At 49.0% G+C, this 15,811-nt stretch overlaps 1 protein-coding gene across 7 annotated transcripts in view; it reads left to right on the forward strand.

The window, feature by feature from the left end:
• The window catches only part of IL16 (interleukin 16), a 114,706-nt gene that overhangs the window by 85,437 nt on the left and 13,458 nt on the right, over positions 1-15,811 (forward strand). For 6 of the 7 annotated variants that reach the window (XM_074399937.1, XM_074399938.1, XM_074399939.1 and 3 more), the window contains 4 exons: positions 1,590-1,707; positions 4,578-4,710; positions 9,758-9,845; positions 11,803-12,284. In XM_074399937.1, coding sequence (XP_074256038.1) covers positions 1,590-1,707; positions 4,578-4,710; positions 9,758-9,845; positions 11,803-12,284 — 821 coding nt within the window. Of the gene's footprint in view, positions 1-1,589; positions 1,708-4,577; positions 4,711-9,757; positions 9,846-11,802; positions 12,285-12,305; positions 14,269-15,811 lie in introns of those variants that run through there. The other variant, XM_074399942.1, reaches the window with a different exon arrangement.

Below are 15,811 nucleotides of genomic sequence, written 5' to 3' on the forward strand. Positions count from 1 at the left end.
TGGTCCTCCTTTTCCAGAAGTTTCCATGTTGGTGAGCTGCAGGCCCTCCTCTCCCACATGCTGGGGGATCCCGTCCAGCCCCACAGCCCTAACGCCAGCTACATGCAGCTACATTCAAACTTTCAGCTTCCGCCCTGCTTTCTCTCCTGGGTTCCGGCTTCATCTGTGCAAACATCTGCTCTGCACGTCCCTGGGACAGTCCCAGACATCCTGACAGCACCCTCTTCCCCATGCAGCTTCCTGAAGTCGCCATCCCTCACTTTCCAGCACATTGCACGTGTCATGTGGGCAGAGCTGAACCCCCAGGTCTTACCTTCACAACCTCAGTCTTCCATAGCCTGCTTTGGTAAATTGCATCACCATCGCTCAGTTACGCAAGAGAAACAAATCTCCAAGTTTGATTTTATTTGTTAAGTTTCTTTCTTTTTCTTTCTTTTTTTGAGACAGAGTCTCACTCTGTCACCAGGTGACAGACTGGAGTGCAGTGGCACAATCTGAGCTCACCGCAACCTCTGCCTCCCAGGTTCAAGTAATTCTCCTACTTCAGCCTCCCGAGTAGCTGGGACCACAGGTGCACGCCACCACACCCAGCTAATTTTTGTATTTTTAGTAGAGACGGGATTTCACCATGTTGGCCAGGATGGTCTTGATCTCTTGACCTCGTGATCCACCTGCCTCGGCCTCCCAAAGTGCTGGGATTACAGGCGTGAGCCACCGCGCCCGGCCTATTGGTTTCTATACTTCATCCATCAGCAAGTCTATCTTCAAAATCTATTCCACTGGTATCCATTTCTCTCCGTCTTCACGAAAGGTGAAGTCCAGGCCTCCATGATCTCTCTCAACAGCGGCCTCTTAGCTGGCCTCCTTGCTTCCATTCTCAGGGACCCATAGTTCTTTCCCTTCGTGGCAGCCAGACATGTTTACAAAAACAGGAATGAGATCGTGTCACTTCCCTGTTCACAGCTCTCCTATGCCATCCCTTCTCAGCAGAGAATGAACCCGCTCACTGACGTGCCCCAGTTGACAAAGCCCCACTGACTCTGCACTGGGTCCCCGTCTCTCCCCATCATGTGCTGCTCTCCTGTGCAGGCCATGTCCCCGCCACACTGGCCTTTCTGGTCCTGCGACGTGGCTTGCTTGCTTTTGCCCTTGGGCCTTTGCGTGGGCTGTTTCTGCTTCTGAGATGCGCTGTCCCATCTCTTCACCCCTAACTCTTGTCACTTGTAATTTAGCCTAAGCAGTGTCTCCTCTGAGACCTGAAGTAGCCTTCCCTCACTTTCCAGCACGTTCTGCATACATTCACTATATAAGACTTACCACTCTTCGATACTGTCCTCTCTTCTCACCTAGTCCCCTCCCTCCCTCCCTCCCTCCCTCCCTCCTTCCTAGTCTTTCCCCGCTATTCCTTGCCTGCCTCCGTCACTGTTCTGAGCCTAGAGCGGTGCCTGCACACCGTGACTGCTCCGTGAATCCGGGCAGGATGAAAGCCATAATCACCAGGGGGCCGTGTCTGTGGCACCCAGTGGACGGGCGGGCCCCTGGGAAAGCTCAGTCCTGCTCGCCCCACCCCGCCCCGTTCTGCCTTCCAGAGGCTGGCGTGGGCCTGGGCATCGGCCTGTGCAGCGTGCCCTACTTCCAGTGCATCTCTGGCATCTTCGTCCACACCCTCTCACCGGGATCCGTGGCGCATCTGGACGGACGCCTCCGGTATGTCCTCACTTCAGTGCTGAATAGACCCCTGACTTACGACCCGGGAAGAAATACCTTAGGATCTCGGGAGATTGGTTTGGAGCTGAGCCATAAAGAATGGTCTTGTGGGGGGGGGGTCCGCTGCTTTGCCCCCTAGGACACCCCTTGTTGTGAGCACTGGCTAGGGAGGGGCAGGCCTCCTTCCTGCCCCCCAGGACACTCTTGGGAGATGCATTTTTCAGTTTGGCTTAGAGGGAGCGAGGCTTTGCACCGCAGCCCCGGCCCAGGCCACTGGGAAGGTGGGTGGTGGCTGAGCCCCCAGGGCCAGCAGGATCGCGATGGGCAGGGTCTTTGTTCTCGGCTCTCATAGCAGAGCCAGTTGTGGGGGGCCTGCCAGGACCCGATGGAGGTGGGGTGGCTTGGACACCACTTCTCGCTGTGGCTGGCACACCCCTACTCTGCACGCGTTTGTGACCCTGAGAAATCCCAGGGTGGGGCCGGAAGACACAGAACCTACTGGGGGCTCTGAGACCACACCCAGCGGGCTGTTCAAGCCTGTGGCTGGAGCTGGGGTCTGGTTATCTAATAAAGTCCCAAAGGTGCCTCAAAAAAAAAAAAAATGATCTGGGCATAGCTCAGAGTTGTGTTCCTCAAAGTGTGGGCTGGACCAGCAGAATCAACAGCAACTGGGAACTTGTTAGAAATATGAAATCTTAGACACCCCACCCAGACCTGCTGAGCCAGGACCTGCATTCTAACAAAATCCCCATGAATGAGTATGCATATTACAGTTTAAGAAGCATTGTCTCAGAGAACACCGGCTCAACACAGAAAACATGAAATAAACACACTTTAATTCAGATTTCATATAGAATTTACAATGACATAAATAGGAGCTTTGATGAGGTGAATCTATGAATTCTATATGGAAATGGCTTAATGGCAAAAATATTACTAAGCTGGGCACGGAGGCTCACACCTGTAATCCCAGCACTTTGAGAGGCTGAGGCAAGTGGATGACTTAAGCTCAGGAGTTCAAGAGCAGCCTGGCAAAACCCGTCTCTACTAAACATACAAAAATTAGCCAGGCATAGTGCCACATGCCTATAATCCCAGCTACTTGGGAGGCTGAGGCAGGAGGATAACTTGAGCCCAGGAGGCAGAGGTTGCAGTAAGCTGAGCTCGCACCACTGCACTCCAGCCTGGGCAACAGAGCGAGACCCTGTCTCAAAAAAAAAATGAGAGAGCAAGAGAGAGGAAAATATCAGTAGTAGAAATACAGGTTCTTTCTGGCATAACAAAATATTTTGGGGTATTCCAGATATATTTTTCTATAAATAATTTCTAAGAGAAGTTCAAATCTAAATTTTCTTTTCAATAGTGATCTGAATTTGATTTTTAAAAATCGAATATTTTAGAATTTAATTCATTAGAATACTTTGCACCGTAACATTCATGCAGAGTACAAACATACCTTCTCTCACTGGTTTTGGATTTTCCTAAATCAGGAGAGTTTGGCAATCTTTTTAAAGGGTTTTCTGCGATCCCTGTTTACGATGCTGTCTTGATGGAGCTCCTGAATTTGCAAGGGATTTGCTGTTCTCTGCAGAGGGGTGACAGGTGATCTGCTGAGCTGCTGTGCTGGTACTTGGGACTCTGCAGGCTCAGAGTGCTTGTCTTTGTCTTAGTACCTTCAGGCAGAGTGCCTCCTTCTTAGATCTGCACTGGGGTAGGGATTATTCTGGAAGCTGCTGCTTTTCCTAGTGTCTGGTGCTCTATGACCATGGTCTTCAGTTACAGCAGTAAAAACGAATACTCTCCTAGCAAGGGAGAAGGGGGATGAACTCAGCAGAAGGAAGCCACAGCAGCAGGAGGCACAGGGAAATCAGCCCCAGGAGACTGGAGTTCCGATCCTGGACCTGCTGATGACCAGCCAGGCCAGGGGTCTGCAAACTGGGGCCTATCACTGTTTTGCTTTGTTTGTTTTTTTGTTTGTTTTAATAGAATTCTATTGGAACAAAGCCAGGCTCATTTGTTAATGCCTCATCTGTGGCCGCAGCTGTCTTGTTATTAATGTAACAGCAGAGTTGAGACGTTTCAACAGAGACGGTACAGCAAAGCATGCCATACTGGAAATACTCTCTGGCCCTTTGCAGAAAAAGTTTGTCAATTCCTGAGCAGACCTAGATCAGGGAAGTCTGTTCACCCTCTGCAGCTCAATTTCCCTACCTAGATTGGGAAGGGGACTGGATTATCAAACCTCCATGTATCCATGTGACCCCCATCTTTTCTACCATTTATTTTTAGGTTTACGTTTATTAACTCCCTTCCCACCTTACAGCTAGAATGAACACCACCACCTTTTCTCTTTCTTTCTTTTTGCAAGAATCTCAGCTGCTCTCCTGCTGAGTTATTTTTCCCCCCTTTTAGCACACGTAGGATGTTAGGTCTGATATCTAACATCCCGTGTGTGGTATGTTAGATCCAGTGTTCCTACTTATGGGAACACTGAGGCCCAAGGAGAGGGTGTGGTGGATGAAATCTTAGTGAATTGGTTCTTCCGTTGAATTTGCTAAAGCACGCTCAATTTTTAATGGGCATACTTAAATGTGAAAAGGAGGAAAGTTACAGATGAACCTTTATTAATGTTGACCCACTGTAGATAGGAAATAACTGCCGCTTTGCGGTTGTACAGTCAGGGGGTGTGGGATGTGCTGCTTTGACCTGCCCTGCTCTGAGTTTTGGTCTGGTAGCTAGGAAGGTCTACTTATTCACGTGATTTTTAGATCACATCAAACAGCCCGGCCAGGAGTGGGCCCCTGAGGCAGGGACCGTTCACATGTCTCATTGATTCTCTTTCTGATGACTTCTTGTTGATGCTTGAACAGATGTGGGGATGAGCTTGTAGAAATCAGTGATTCCCCTGTGCACTGCATGACGCTCAATGAAGTCTACACGATCCTGAGTCACTGTGATCCCGGTCCCGTCCCCATCATCGTCAGCCGACATCCAGACCCACAGGTAACACCCGCTGGGCTGTCTTCTTCTTCTCAGGCTCACTCTTTCAGCACCAAAACTAGAACAAAAGAGAGATGGAAAAAAAGGATGTTGCTGGCTGGGTTTGAACCTGAATTCCCAAGAATCCCTTCCAGGTTTCTGTGATAAGAATTGTCTGCAGCAGAGAGGTCCACGAACAAACTCCTAGCTATCAGAGGCAATTAACATTGACTGAGGGAGGCTCTGACAGCTGGGTTGTAAGCTCTAGGGCAGGAAAATGGAGAAGTAGTACTAGAGAGTAGAAGCAAGAGATGTCTTCATTTATGCATCTAGTAGGTACGCACTGTGGAAATGTCCGGAGGTAGGCACTGAAGACACAGAGGTAAGTTCATTGCACACAGTCCCGCCTGCAGAAGCTCGCGGTATCAGTAAAGAGCCTGACATACAAGTAATTGCAAAACAGAGATGGTAGGTCCTATGGGGATACAGGAATATAGCAGAGAATGGCTTATAATTAAAAAAAATAAAAAATTCCAGAGATTAGTTTTCCAGGCAGAGAATATGAGGAAGATCATTCCAGGCAGTGGAAACAAAGTTCAAAGTTACAGAGTCATGAAGGGACCCGACATGGAAGGAGAGGAGTGGGTTTTGCGGGGCTGGAATTTAGGGTGCTAGGTGACAATGAACTGAGAACAGAGGCAGGCACAGCATGGGCGTTACACTGCAGAGGGCTTTCAACAGGATACAAAAGAGCTTGCATTTTCTTCTGCATAGTGAGGAGCTGTGGGAGTACTGTAGCTGCAGACGAGGCGTGTTTGTATTTTAATTTTTTAACCTTTGATTGCAGAAGACAGGAAAGACTGGGTGGAGGGTGGGGTTGGTAAGAGGAAGGAGGCAGACGGTGAGATCCTGAACGACACAGCAGCTGTGGGAAGAGAAAAAGGAAGGGGCAATGTATTAGTCTGTTCTCACGCGGCTGATACAGACGTACCTGAGACTGGTAATTCATAAAGAAAAAGAGGTTTAATGGACTCACAGTTCCATGTGGCTAAGGAGGCCTCATAGTCATGGCAGAAGGTGAAAGGCACATCTTACATGGTGGCAGGCAAGGAGAGAATGAGAGCCACATGAAAGGGGAAACCCCTTATCGAATCATCAGATCGTGACACTACTCACTATCACAAGAACAGCATGGGGGAAACTGCCCCATGATTCCATTATCTTCCCCAGGTCCCTCCCACAACACGTGGGAACACAGCCAGGTCACGTCAGGCAACAGGAGGCAATGCTTGGGAAGACTCAACAAGAGCTGCTGGCCGGGTGGTTCTGGGGTAAGAGAGGGAGGAGCTGAGGATGTCTCGAGTATTTTGAGGTTGGAAGACTGAGCAATGGTCTTCGACCAGAGGAGATGAGGAGAAGGTAGCAAGCTTGAGGGGAGGGAAGAGCGTGATCTTCGTGTGGGACATGGTGAGGCGGAGGTGCCGTGGGGTGTCCAGGTAAAGATGCCCAGTAGGCAGGTTAGACCTAGGGCTGATAGCAGCTATTACAGGTACCCAGGCTGAAGCCAGACTCGGGGGTTGAAGCCCTGCTGCAGGTAAGAGCTCTGGGGAACTTGGAATAATCGCCACCATGAATTAGTTAATCCTTAGTGTATGCCAGGCATGTTTTCCAAAGATGTGACCCACACAAGCGCATTTAGTTGCTATGCAGCCCCCTGAAATCAGTGTGATATTCCCCCCCCCGCCAACTCACAGATGAGGAAACTGAGGCTTAGAAAGGACAAAGAAATTTCCCAATGGTGAAGCTACTAAATAAAGAAGCTACGATGTAAATCCAGACGTAAAGCCTGTACTGTGAACTCAATGATGCCCAAACTCCCAGTGACACTTGGGTGGAGTGGAGTCATGAGGAAGATCAATATGTAATGGTGTGGTGGAATTCAAACCCAGCGCCGTTCCGTGGAACAGGCTAAACACACCAGAGACAAGCAGACTTCTTAACTCAGGCAAGCAAATAATTGGCCTACATTTCTGGGCAGTACAAGAAAAGAAAGAGGCCCCAATTAATTGACCGGTGCCTCTTGCTGCGTTTAGGACTCTGGCAGAACATCAGTGGAGCAGGGGTCAGGCTGGGCGCAAATTCTGTGGCCCTGAGCTGAAGGAGTGTGCATTCTGGCCAGAGAGACGGGACACACACACAGGCCATAGAGGTGAGGGCTTTGACAGTGAGGGAGCTGGGGTTCCAGCTTCTCAGATACCAGAGCCAGGCCAGAAAGGACAGGTAAGATTTAGAGCGGCGGGAAGGCAAAGGCACCCTAGGCAGGGGTGATCCAGGGCACAGACACAGGACAGACAGAAGAGAGGCAGGGCCAGCAGCAGGATGCCCGACACGTGTCCAGTCGGCGGTTTGCTTATGGTGACCTTAGGCAACTCATCCAACCTCCAAGAGCCTCTGGTTCGTCAACTCTGACACGGGGAAGTGGTCTTTACCTTACCGGATCGTTGTGAATGGCAACTCTTCCCTATTAATAGTTTATCATCTGAGAGGCATTGTGCCCAAGACTTTAAATGATTTATCTATTATTGTCTATTGTGGTAAAATACACGTAACATCAAATTTACCCTCTTAACCATTTTCTAAGTGTACAGTTCAGTGGCATTAAAGACATTCTCATTGCTGTGCAGCTGTCACCACCACCCATCTACAGAGCTCTTCCCATCTTTCAGAATTTAAACTCCACCCATTAAACAAATCCCTGTGTTCCTCTACCTGCGGCCCCTGGGAATCGCCAATTTACTTTCTGTCTCTGTGATGCTGACCTGTATGTTCTTCACAGAACTGGAATCATAGAATATTTGTTTTTTTCTGTCTGGCTTATTTGACTGCACATAATATCCTCATGATTTATTTATGTTGTAGCACGTGCCAGAATTTTCTTCCTTTTTAAGGTCGAATAATATTCGAGTGTGTGTGTGCATGTGTGTGTGTATGTGCATGTGTGCATGTGTGTGCGTGCGTGCATGTGTACGTGTGTGTGCGTGCATATGTGCATGTGAGCATTTGCGTATGTGCATATGTGTATGTGCGTGCGTGCATGTGTGTGCGTGTGCATGCACGTGTGTGTGCATGTGTGGGTGTATGCGCGTGTGCGTGCATGTGTGTGTGTTCATGTGTTTGTGCGTGTGCATGTGCATGTGTATGCGCGTGTGTGCATGTGTGTATGTGCATGGGTGCATGTGTGTGTGTGCATGTGTGCGTATGTGCACGTGTGCGTATGTGCGTGTATGCGTGTGTGCATGTGTATGTGCATGTGTGCGTGTGTATGCGTGTGTGCATGTGTGCGTATGTGCATGTGTGTCCATGTGTATGCGTATGTGCATATGTGCGTGTGTATGTGTGTGTGTGCGCATGTGCGCGTGTGTCCATGTGCGTGTGTGCGCGTGTGCGTGCATGTGTGCGCGTGTGCATGTGTGCGTGTGTGCATGTGTGTGTGCGTATGGACATGTGTGCATGTGTATCTGTGTGCATGTGTATGCATATATGTATGTGTGTGTATATGAGTGTGCATGTGTATATCACATTCTGTCTGCTTGTGGGTACTTGGGTTCTTTCCGCCTTTTGACTATTGTGAATAATGCTACAATGAACTGGAGTACAGATATCTCTCAGATACTGACTTCACTTTTTTGGGGGTATACACCCAGAAGTGGAATTGCTGGGTCATATAGTAATTCTATTTTTAAGTTTTTGAGGAGCCTTCAAACCATTTTCCACAGCGGCTACACCATTTTATATTCTTATCAACAGCACAGGGGTTCCAATTTCTCCAAATCCTTGCCAACATTTCGTTCTTTTCTTTTCTTTTTTTGAGATGGAGTCTCGCTCTGTCACCCAGGCTAGAGTGCAGCGGCACTGGGTTCAAGCGATTCTCCTGCCTCAGCCTCCCCAGTAGCTGGGATTACAGGTGCATGCCACCACACTGGTTAATTTTTGTATTTTTAGTAGAGACAGCTTTCACCATGTTGGTCAGGCTGATCTCAAACTCCTGACCTCAAGTGATCTGCCCGCCTCAGCCTCCTAAATGGCAGGGATGTGAGGCATGAGCCACCATGTCCAGCCCAGCATGGTTGTGATTTGTATTTACCTAGTCATTAATGATATTGAGCATCTTTTCATTTGCTTTTTGGCTGATTGGGTATCTTTTTAAAAGAAATGTCTATTCAGGTTCCGTACCCAGTTTTTAACCGGGTTGTTTTTATTGTTGCTGCTGCTGAATTGTAGGAGTTCTTTACATATTCTGGACCTCAACCGTTTATCTGAAATATGCTTTGCAAATATTTTCTCCCGTTCTGTGAGTTGCCTCTTCAGTCTGTTGATTATGTCCTTTTGAGGCACAGAAGTTTTTCATTTTTACATAGTCCAGTGTGTCTATTTTTTGTTTCTTGTACTTTTGATGTCAAATAACTTACTTTTAAAAAACCTGTCCTCATTGTTAAGTGGGTTTTATTATGTTATTATCCTACAGAAGGAAGAGATGGAGGCTCAGGAAGCTAAGTGACTTGTCTAGGTATACACACCTAGACAGTAGAGGAAGTGGGACTAGAACACAGGCCTGTTTGACTCTTAGACTCATACTCTTAACTGTTACTCCAAAGTGATATTGACCTGTGAGTCATAAGACACACAGAGTAAGAGTGATTGTGATGATTATGACATTGTTGATGATGAGGTCATGACAGCATCGCCATGAAGGGACTAGCTCATAGAGGTAACCTATGAAATGGGAACTTGACCTAGAATTTTGTATCAAGTCGTGGGGAGAAAGTTGGAGAGTTGAGGGGGCCTCCCTGGGAACTCCTGCATTGATAGACTTTGGACTTTATCTAGAAGATACTGGGGAACCATTGATTCCCAGGGTACTTCTGGAAATGGAATTTGTCAGCTATTTACAGAGTGGGTTGAAAGGAAAAAAAAAAAAATCTGGAATGTAGGGGCCCCGCTTGGGAGCTGGCACAGGGCTGGGGGCCTGATGCAGGAGCTTCCACTGTTTAAGATGATTGACATTTTCTAGGTCTCTGAACAGCAACTCAAAGAAGCTGTGGCCCAGGTGGTGGAAAGCAGCAAGTTTGGAAAGGAGAGGCATCAGTGGAGTCTGGAAGGTAAGACAAAGGGTGAACTTGATGTAAAATATCTTTGCCTTCTTAGAAAGCTTAGGATTTATCCACTCACTAGTCCTCTAGCCGAGGAATAGTAACAGAAGTTATCATAGACCAGCATGGTATGTAGACACAGACTTAAAACTAGCAGCCCCCCCAGCTAAAGTTAGGTTATATTTTTGCTTGTTTGGAAGACACAGGATTTTTAAAGCATCTGAATTTGAACTGTTTCAAATGTGCCGGGCTCTCTCCAGCTCCCTGTCCCCTTTATCCCATACCGAATTGCCATTCACACGATTGCCCCTGTAGGTATTTGAGTTTGTGGCTGGTAGTCTATAATAATAGAATATTGGGAAAATTAACATTTGGGAATAGAATTCTGCTATTTATTGACTTCTTATGATGTCAGACACTGTGCTAATTCATGCATTCACACATAATTTTTATGCACATTTTGTAAGAAAAGGTGAGGCCTTCAAAGAGTCTCTTACTCGAAGTCACAGCACTAGAGCACAGAGGCTGTGGAACGGAAGTCCAGCTGGCTTGACTCCCATGCGCAGCTACTGGGCATCCATCAAGTCATCATGGAATATCCTTATGATAGAACAACATGCAACCACTGGCACTGATATCAACAAGAAACTGACCTGAGAAAGTGTTCAGAGAAAAGAAGAGAACACATTTTATTTCAGCTCTGGTCTACTGTGTCCACCTACCCAACACGCATAAATGCTCAGGAAAGCATGAGAGAGAAACTCACCAACATTTTGACAGTAGTGATTTCTGCATAATAGAAACACAGGAGAAGTGAATGTTTACTTTCGTTTCTCTTGTGGCTGTTTTCTCTAAGGTGGATGCATTATCTTTTATGATCAGGAAAAAGCAAAAGAAAACTTTTTACGTAAAGAGAAAGTGAGTTAGGAGCTGGTCTGGTCTAGATTCTCTCTCGTGGGGCTCCCCTGGCTTTCTGAGTCTCTCAGCATGAGCTGGAATGTGAGCAGGAGACTAGACTTCAATTTTCTCCCACCTCCTCAAGCTGTGATTGTAGGGCGGTTTGCCACTAGAGACAAGGGCCTCTCAAGGATGTGTGGGTAGCCCCAGTGCTGGAAACCAGGGTAGCGGGCACTGAGCACCAGGAAGAAGGGCCAGGAGGGAGGGTGAGGGAGGGAGGTGCAATGGCTAAGAAATAGTGGCTTTCTGCCTCACCTCACCCTCAACTGGAAAGAATGGTGACTTCTTCGTATAAGATTCAAAGTGCCTTGACAGGTAGTTTATCTTTGTTACTGAGCCTCAAAATAAGCCCAGTGACTTTAGAATTACCACCTGCATTCTACAGACACAGAAATGGAGTTGGGTCCCCCAGGAAGCCGACTCTGAGATGGAGTTTTTATCAGGAAGCGTGTTTCTTAGGAAGTGTCCTGGGGATCACTACCTGTGGCAGAGAGGGGAGCATAGGCAGGTAGACCGAGGGAGGATGGAGCTGGGGTGCGCAGCCAACAGCGTCAGCCAAGCCCTGGAGCCCCGCAGCTAAAGTCCCCGTTAGAGCTGTCCTGAGTTGGCCAACACGGCTGGGCCTCTCTGTAACCCTGTCTCCAGCAGTCCCTGGAGGTGAGATGACTCCCCCACACCATGGGTCCCTGGAAGGACCCACAGCTAAAGTAGTCTACCAACAGCACTCTCCACAGCTGGGACTCCAAGCCCTCCCTCGCTGGGTGATCTGGGGGGCATATCTCCATAACCATCACTCAGAGGCTCAGAAAGCTTGAACGATGTTCCCAACCCAAAGTCAGACAGCTCACCGGGGTCCAACACCATGACTGCCACGCTCCAGATCCAATGTGGCCTCAGATGAGACAGCTGTGTACAGTGTGATGCCTGCAGCAGTCACAGGCGAGGCCAGGGGGTGTTTTTTCATCTTCCGAAGCTCAGCTGTGAAGATTCCCTTGTGCTTCCCACACAGGTGTCAAAAGGCTCGAAAGCAGTTGGCACGGGCGGCCTACCTTGGAGAAGGAACAAGAGAAGAACTCAGCACCCCCACATCGCAGGGCTCAGAAGATCATGGTCCGCTCCAGCAGTGACAGCAGCTACATGTCTGGGTCCCCGGGGGGAAGTCCTGGGGGTGGCAGTGCTGAGAAGCCGTCCTCCGACGTGGACATCAGCACTCACAGCCCCAGCCTGCCCCTGGCATGGGAGCCAGGGGTGCTTTCTGTAGCATCCTCCAGGCTGCCCAAGGAGAGCCCACCCCTCCCAGAGAACCGGGACAGCCACCCGCCGCTAAGACTAAAGAAATCTTTTGAGATTTTGGTGAGAAAGCCTACGTCCTCCAAGCCCAAGCCCCCGCCCAGAAAATACTTTAAAAGTGACAGCGACCCTCAGAAGAGTCTGGAAGAGAGAGAGACCTCCTCATGCGCTTCTGGGCACACCCTACCCACCTGTGGCCAGGTAAGAGGATGGGTCCACAGCTTGAGTTTTTCCAGCACCAGACTCAAATCTTGAGCATGGGCTGTAATGTTAGCAGGGGCAGAATGAAGGTTCCTCCTGCTCCACCAGAGAGAAGCTGATGCGTAGGTCTCAGCCTAGGACCGACCGTGGAAAGGGGGTTTGAAGGTTGACAGATGATTGAAGTCCCAGTCCTGCTTGCTGGCATCTGGGCTCCCATCCATAACACACTGGAATTTTTTGTATATACACTTTAAGTGCTGAGGTCCATGTGCAGAACATGCAGCTTTGTTACATAGATATACACGTGCCATGGTGGTTTGCTGCATTTCTGGTGTCATTTTTCACTCTCGCCATGAAGGAAAAATACCAGGGCCCCTGGAGGGCCACTCCGTGATGGGGGAGGCAGCCTTCGCATGTGGGTCTTTGAGTGTCCTGCCTGCAGGGAGAATAGTGGCTTAAATAACTAAAAAGGGACAAGAGCTGGTGACCCTGCTTCCTAAGTGAGCGGGCTGATGTGATTGCGAGAAACTGGCTCCTATTTCTTCCTGTTATCTTTGCCTCCTCACTTTTTTAGGTGTGGAGCCTTGGGGGGACCCCAGCAATCTGTTAATTGGGGCTGCCTGTAGTGCTCCCTCCAAGGGCGATTGTGAGGATAAAGGTAACCTCTTAGGGGAAGTACCTGACGGTGTCACAGGCATATTAGCGTTCATTGCCATGATCTTCCTGGGTCAGCCTCCTTAAAGACCTCCTTCCCGCCCCTTGCTCAAAAGGCAGCCCGTGTCTTGAGCTGTTTTTATGCGCAGGCACTACACTGGATACTTTCTTTTCTTTTTTTTTTTTTTTGAGACAGAGTTTCGCTCCTGTTACCCGGGCTGGAGTGCAATGGCGCGATCTCAGCTCACCGCAACCTCCGCCTCCTGGGTTCAGGCAGTTCTCCTGCCTCAGCCTCCTGAGTAGCTGGGATTACAGGCACGCGCCACCATGCCCAGCTGATTTTTTTGTATTTTTAGTAGAGACGGGGTTTCACCATGTTGACCATGGTCTCGATCTCTTGACCTCGTGATCCACCCGCCTCGGCCTCCCAAAGTGCTGGGATTACAGGCTTGAGCCACCACGCCCAGACTTCTATTTTTATTTTTAAAACAGAGTCTTGCTCTGCCACCCAGGCTGAAGTGCAGTGATATAATTTCGGCTCACCGCAACCTCTGCCTCCCGGGTTCAGGCAATTCTCCTGCCTCAGCCTCCTGAGTAGCTGGGACTACAGGCACGCACCACCATGCCCAGCTAATTGTCTGTATTTTTAGTAGAGACGGGGTTTCACCATGTTGACCAGGATGGTCTCAATCTCTTGACCTCGTGATCCACCCACCTCGGCCTCCCAAAGTGCTGGGATTACAGGCGTGAGCCACCGCGCCCGGCCTACACTGGGTACTTTCATGTACCTTGTGTCAATTCAATCTGATAGTGACCTGAGGGTGGGAGTCCCAATTGTGCAAAGAGGGAACCGAGAAACTTGCTCAAGTTAACTTCGCTGGTGAGTCACAGTTACCCACTATGCCACACTGAATGTCCCATCCTTACCCAGAAGCTACCTTCCCTGGGCAGGTGGGAGGGGGCCTCTGGAAATCCCCTAGAAGAGTCTACCGTGAGGGCTGGCAAGCTCGATGGTGGGTAGCGGTGGAGACAGGAAGTCGAGCAGGAGGGGTGAAAGTGAAGGAGCGAAGGGGAAGTCAGGTCGCTGAAGAGGAAGTACAGTTTCGCAGAGCGTTGGCAGGATGTGGCTGGTTAGCCACACACGATGGAGCTGTCAGGTGGACTGTCCTCCCACCCCCGCTTCAAGCCCGTATTTCATTTTCCCTTGGACCTGAGACCTGTGAGTCCAGAAGGGCAAACCAGGAGCCGCCAGCTGAGAAGTCAGCCATTTCGCCTTCCTCCTGGAGGCCCAGAAAAGGACAAGTGTCGTTGCCACAGCACATCTGTCCCGGTGGGTGATGCCCTCAGCAGAGCTGTATAGGGGCAGGGAGTATTCCCCAAGTAAGGCGTCCGGAGGAGCGACTGGGGTGCCCTCAGGGAAGCCCAGGCAGGGAGCTGCCCCACGGGTCATCTTTGGTGCCCTTCGTGCCTGGGCAGAATCCAGGGCTCCCTCCTGTGCCCACCCCAGCAGCACCATCTCCTGGAGACACAGGCCGTTCCGCAGCTGCCCTCCTCTGCATGCTCTCTCCCACATGGCCAGCAGCTCCTTCTCCCACAGACATTTCCATAAAAGCAATCAGCGCGACATACTATTAATGGGCACTGGGGGGTCACAGAGAAAGGATCGTAGCACGCAGTAGAAAACAGGAAGCCATTCGCTTGAGGTCACTCTTAAAATTTCCTTGACCGCCGGGTGTGGTGGCTCACACCTGTAATCCAAGCACTTTGGAGGCCAAGGCGGGCAGATCACCTGAGGTCGGGAGTTCAAGACCAGCCTGACCAACATGGTGAAACCCTGTCTTAAAAAAAAAAATTTCCTTGACCTTTCCTGAGGATTTCTCACTGGGTGTTTTCTTCCATGGCCACGGTGTCCACTGTCCCATCCCCCCTCCCCCTTCCCTCCCTGCAGCCTTTTCTATCCAGGGCCCCAAGATGGTTGTCAAGCTGCTATGGATGACCCCCAAATCTTTCCCATCTACTCTAACTCAAGGGGACTGAGCTCTCTCAACCAAAATGAACGTTGGGACATTTTCTTCAACAAAAAACTAACATCTCTCTTATAGAAAATCAGCTTAAACTCTCACCTGTGCTTAAAACAAATTCCAACACATAACAGGATTCTTAGAAGAAAAAAAAACATATGTCTCCCTTCTATGCTGCATCTACTCTGTTCTTCTTTCTCTTCTCCCTCCTTCATCCACCAAGCACAGTTCCAGGAAACACTAGTAAGAGAAAACTTTGTGTAAAATCCAATTGATTTCAGGGGCTAATTTTGAAGCCTCCCATGAAGAGGATACAATATCAGATGTGTTGATGAAAAGACAAAATGCATTTGTGTCTGTTCCAAGATGTAAAGCTGCATTGACTGCAGCTGGGGACACGTGTGCCTGCCTATAAAAGCACTAACAATTCATGAATGTCAACAGCTGTCAACTTACAGTGATCCTAACTGGGTGAAATTAAATTTCACCCCCAAGTCATTTCTCTTCTGGACGAGAGTCTTAGAGATTATCAGACCAATATTTTCAGCTGCTAATGCCATGACTCGGCCTTACTTTTCAAAAGCTAGTTTGAGAAGCCCTGTGATTCCTTTGAAATTGGTTGATCTCTCAATATTTCCTAATGTTCTCCTAATGCTCAGTTCTACCAGAAAACCTGAACAATCTCTGTGAATACCTTTCTAACTTTTATAGACCTTTCCTTCCCCAAAATGTTTACTGTCAATGTAGATCTTAAATTTCAGGCCATGGACATTTGCCATTTCTTTTTTAGTCCAAAATGATGCCTTTGCTCCTCCTTCCCTTCTTCCTCTCTGGAAGGAGGCCTGCGGCCAT

This window comes from Saimiri boliviensis, chromosome 5, assembly GCF_048565385.1.
Source record: "Saimiri boliviensis isolate mSaiBol1 chromosome 5, mSaiBol1.pri, whole genome shotgun sequence".
Classification (NCBI taxonomy): Eukaryota; Metazoa; Chordata; class Mammalia; order Primates; family Cebidae; genus Saimiri; species Saimiri boliviensis.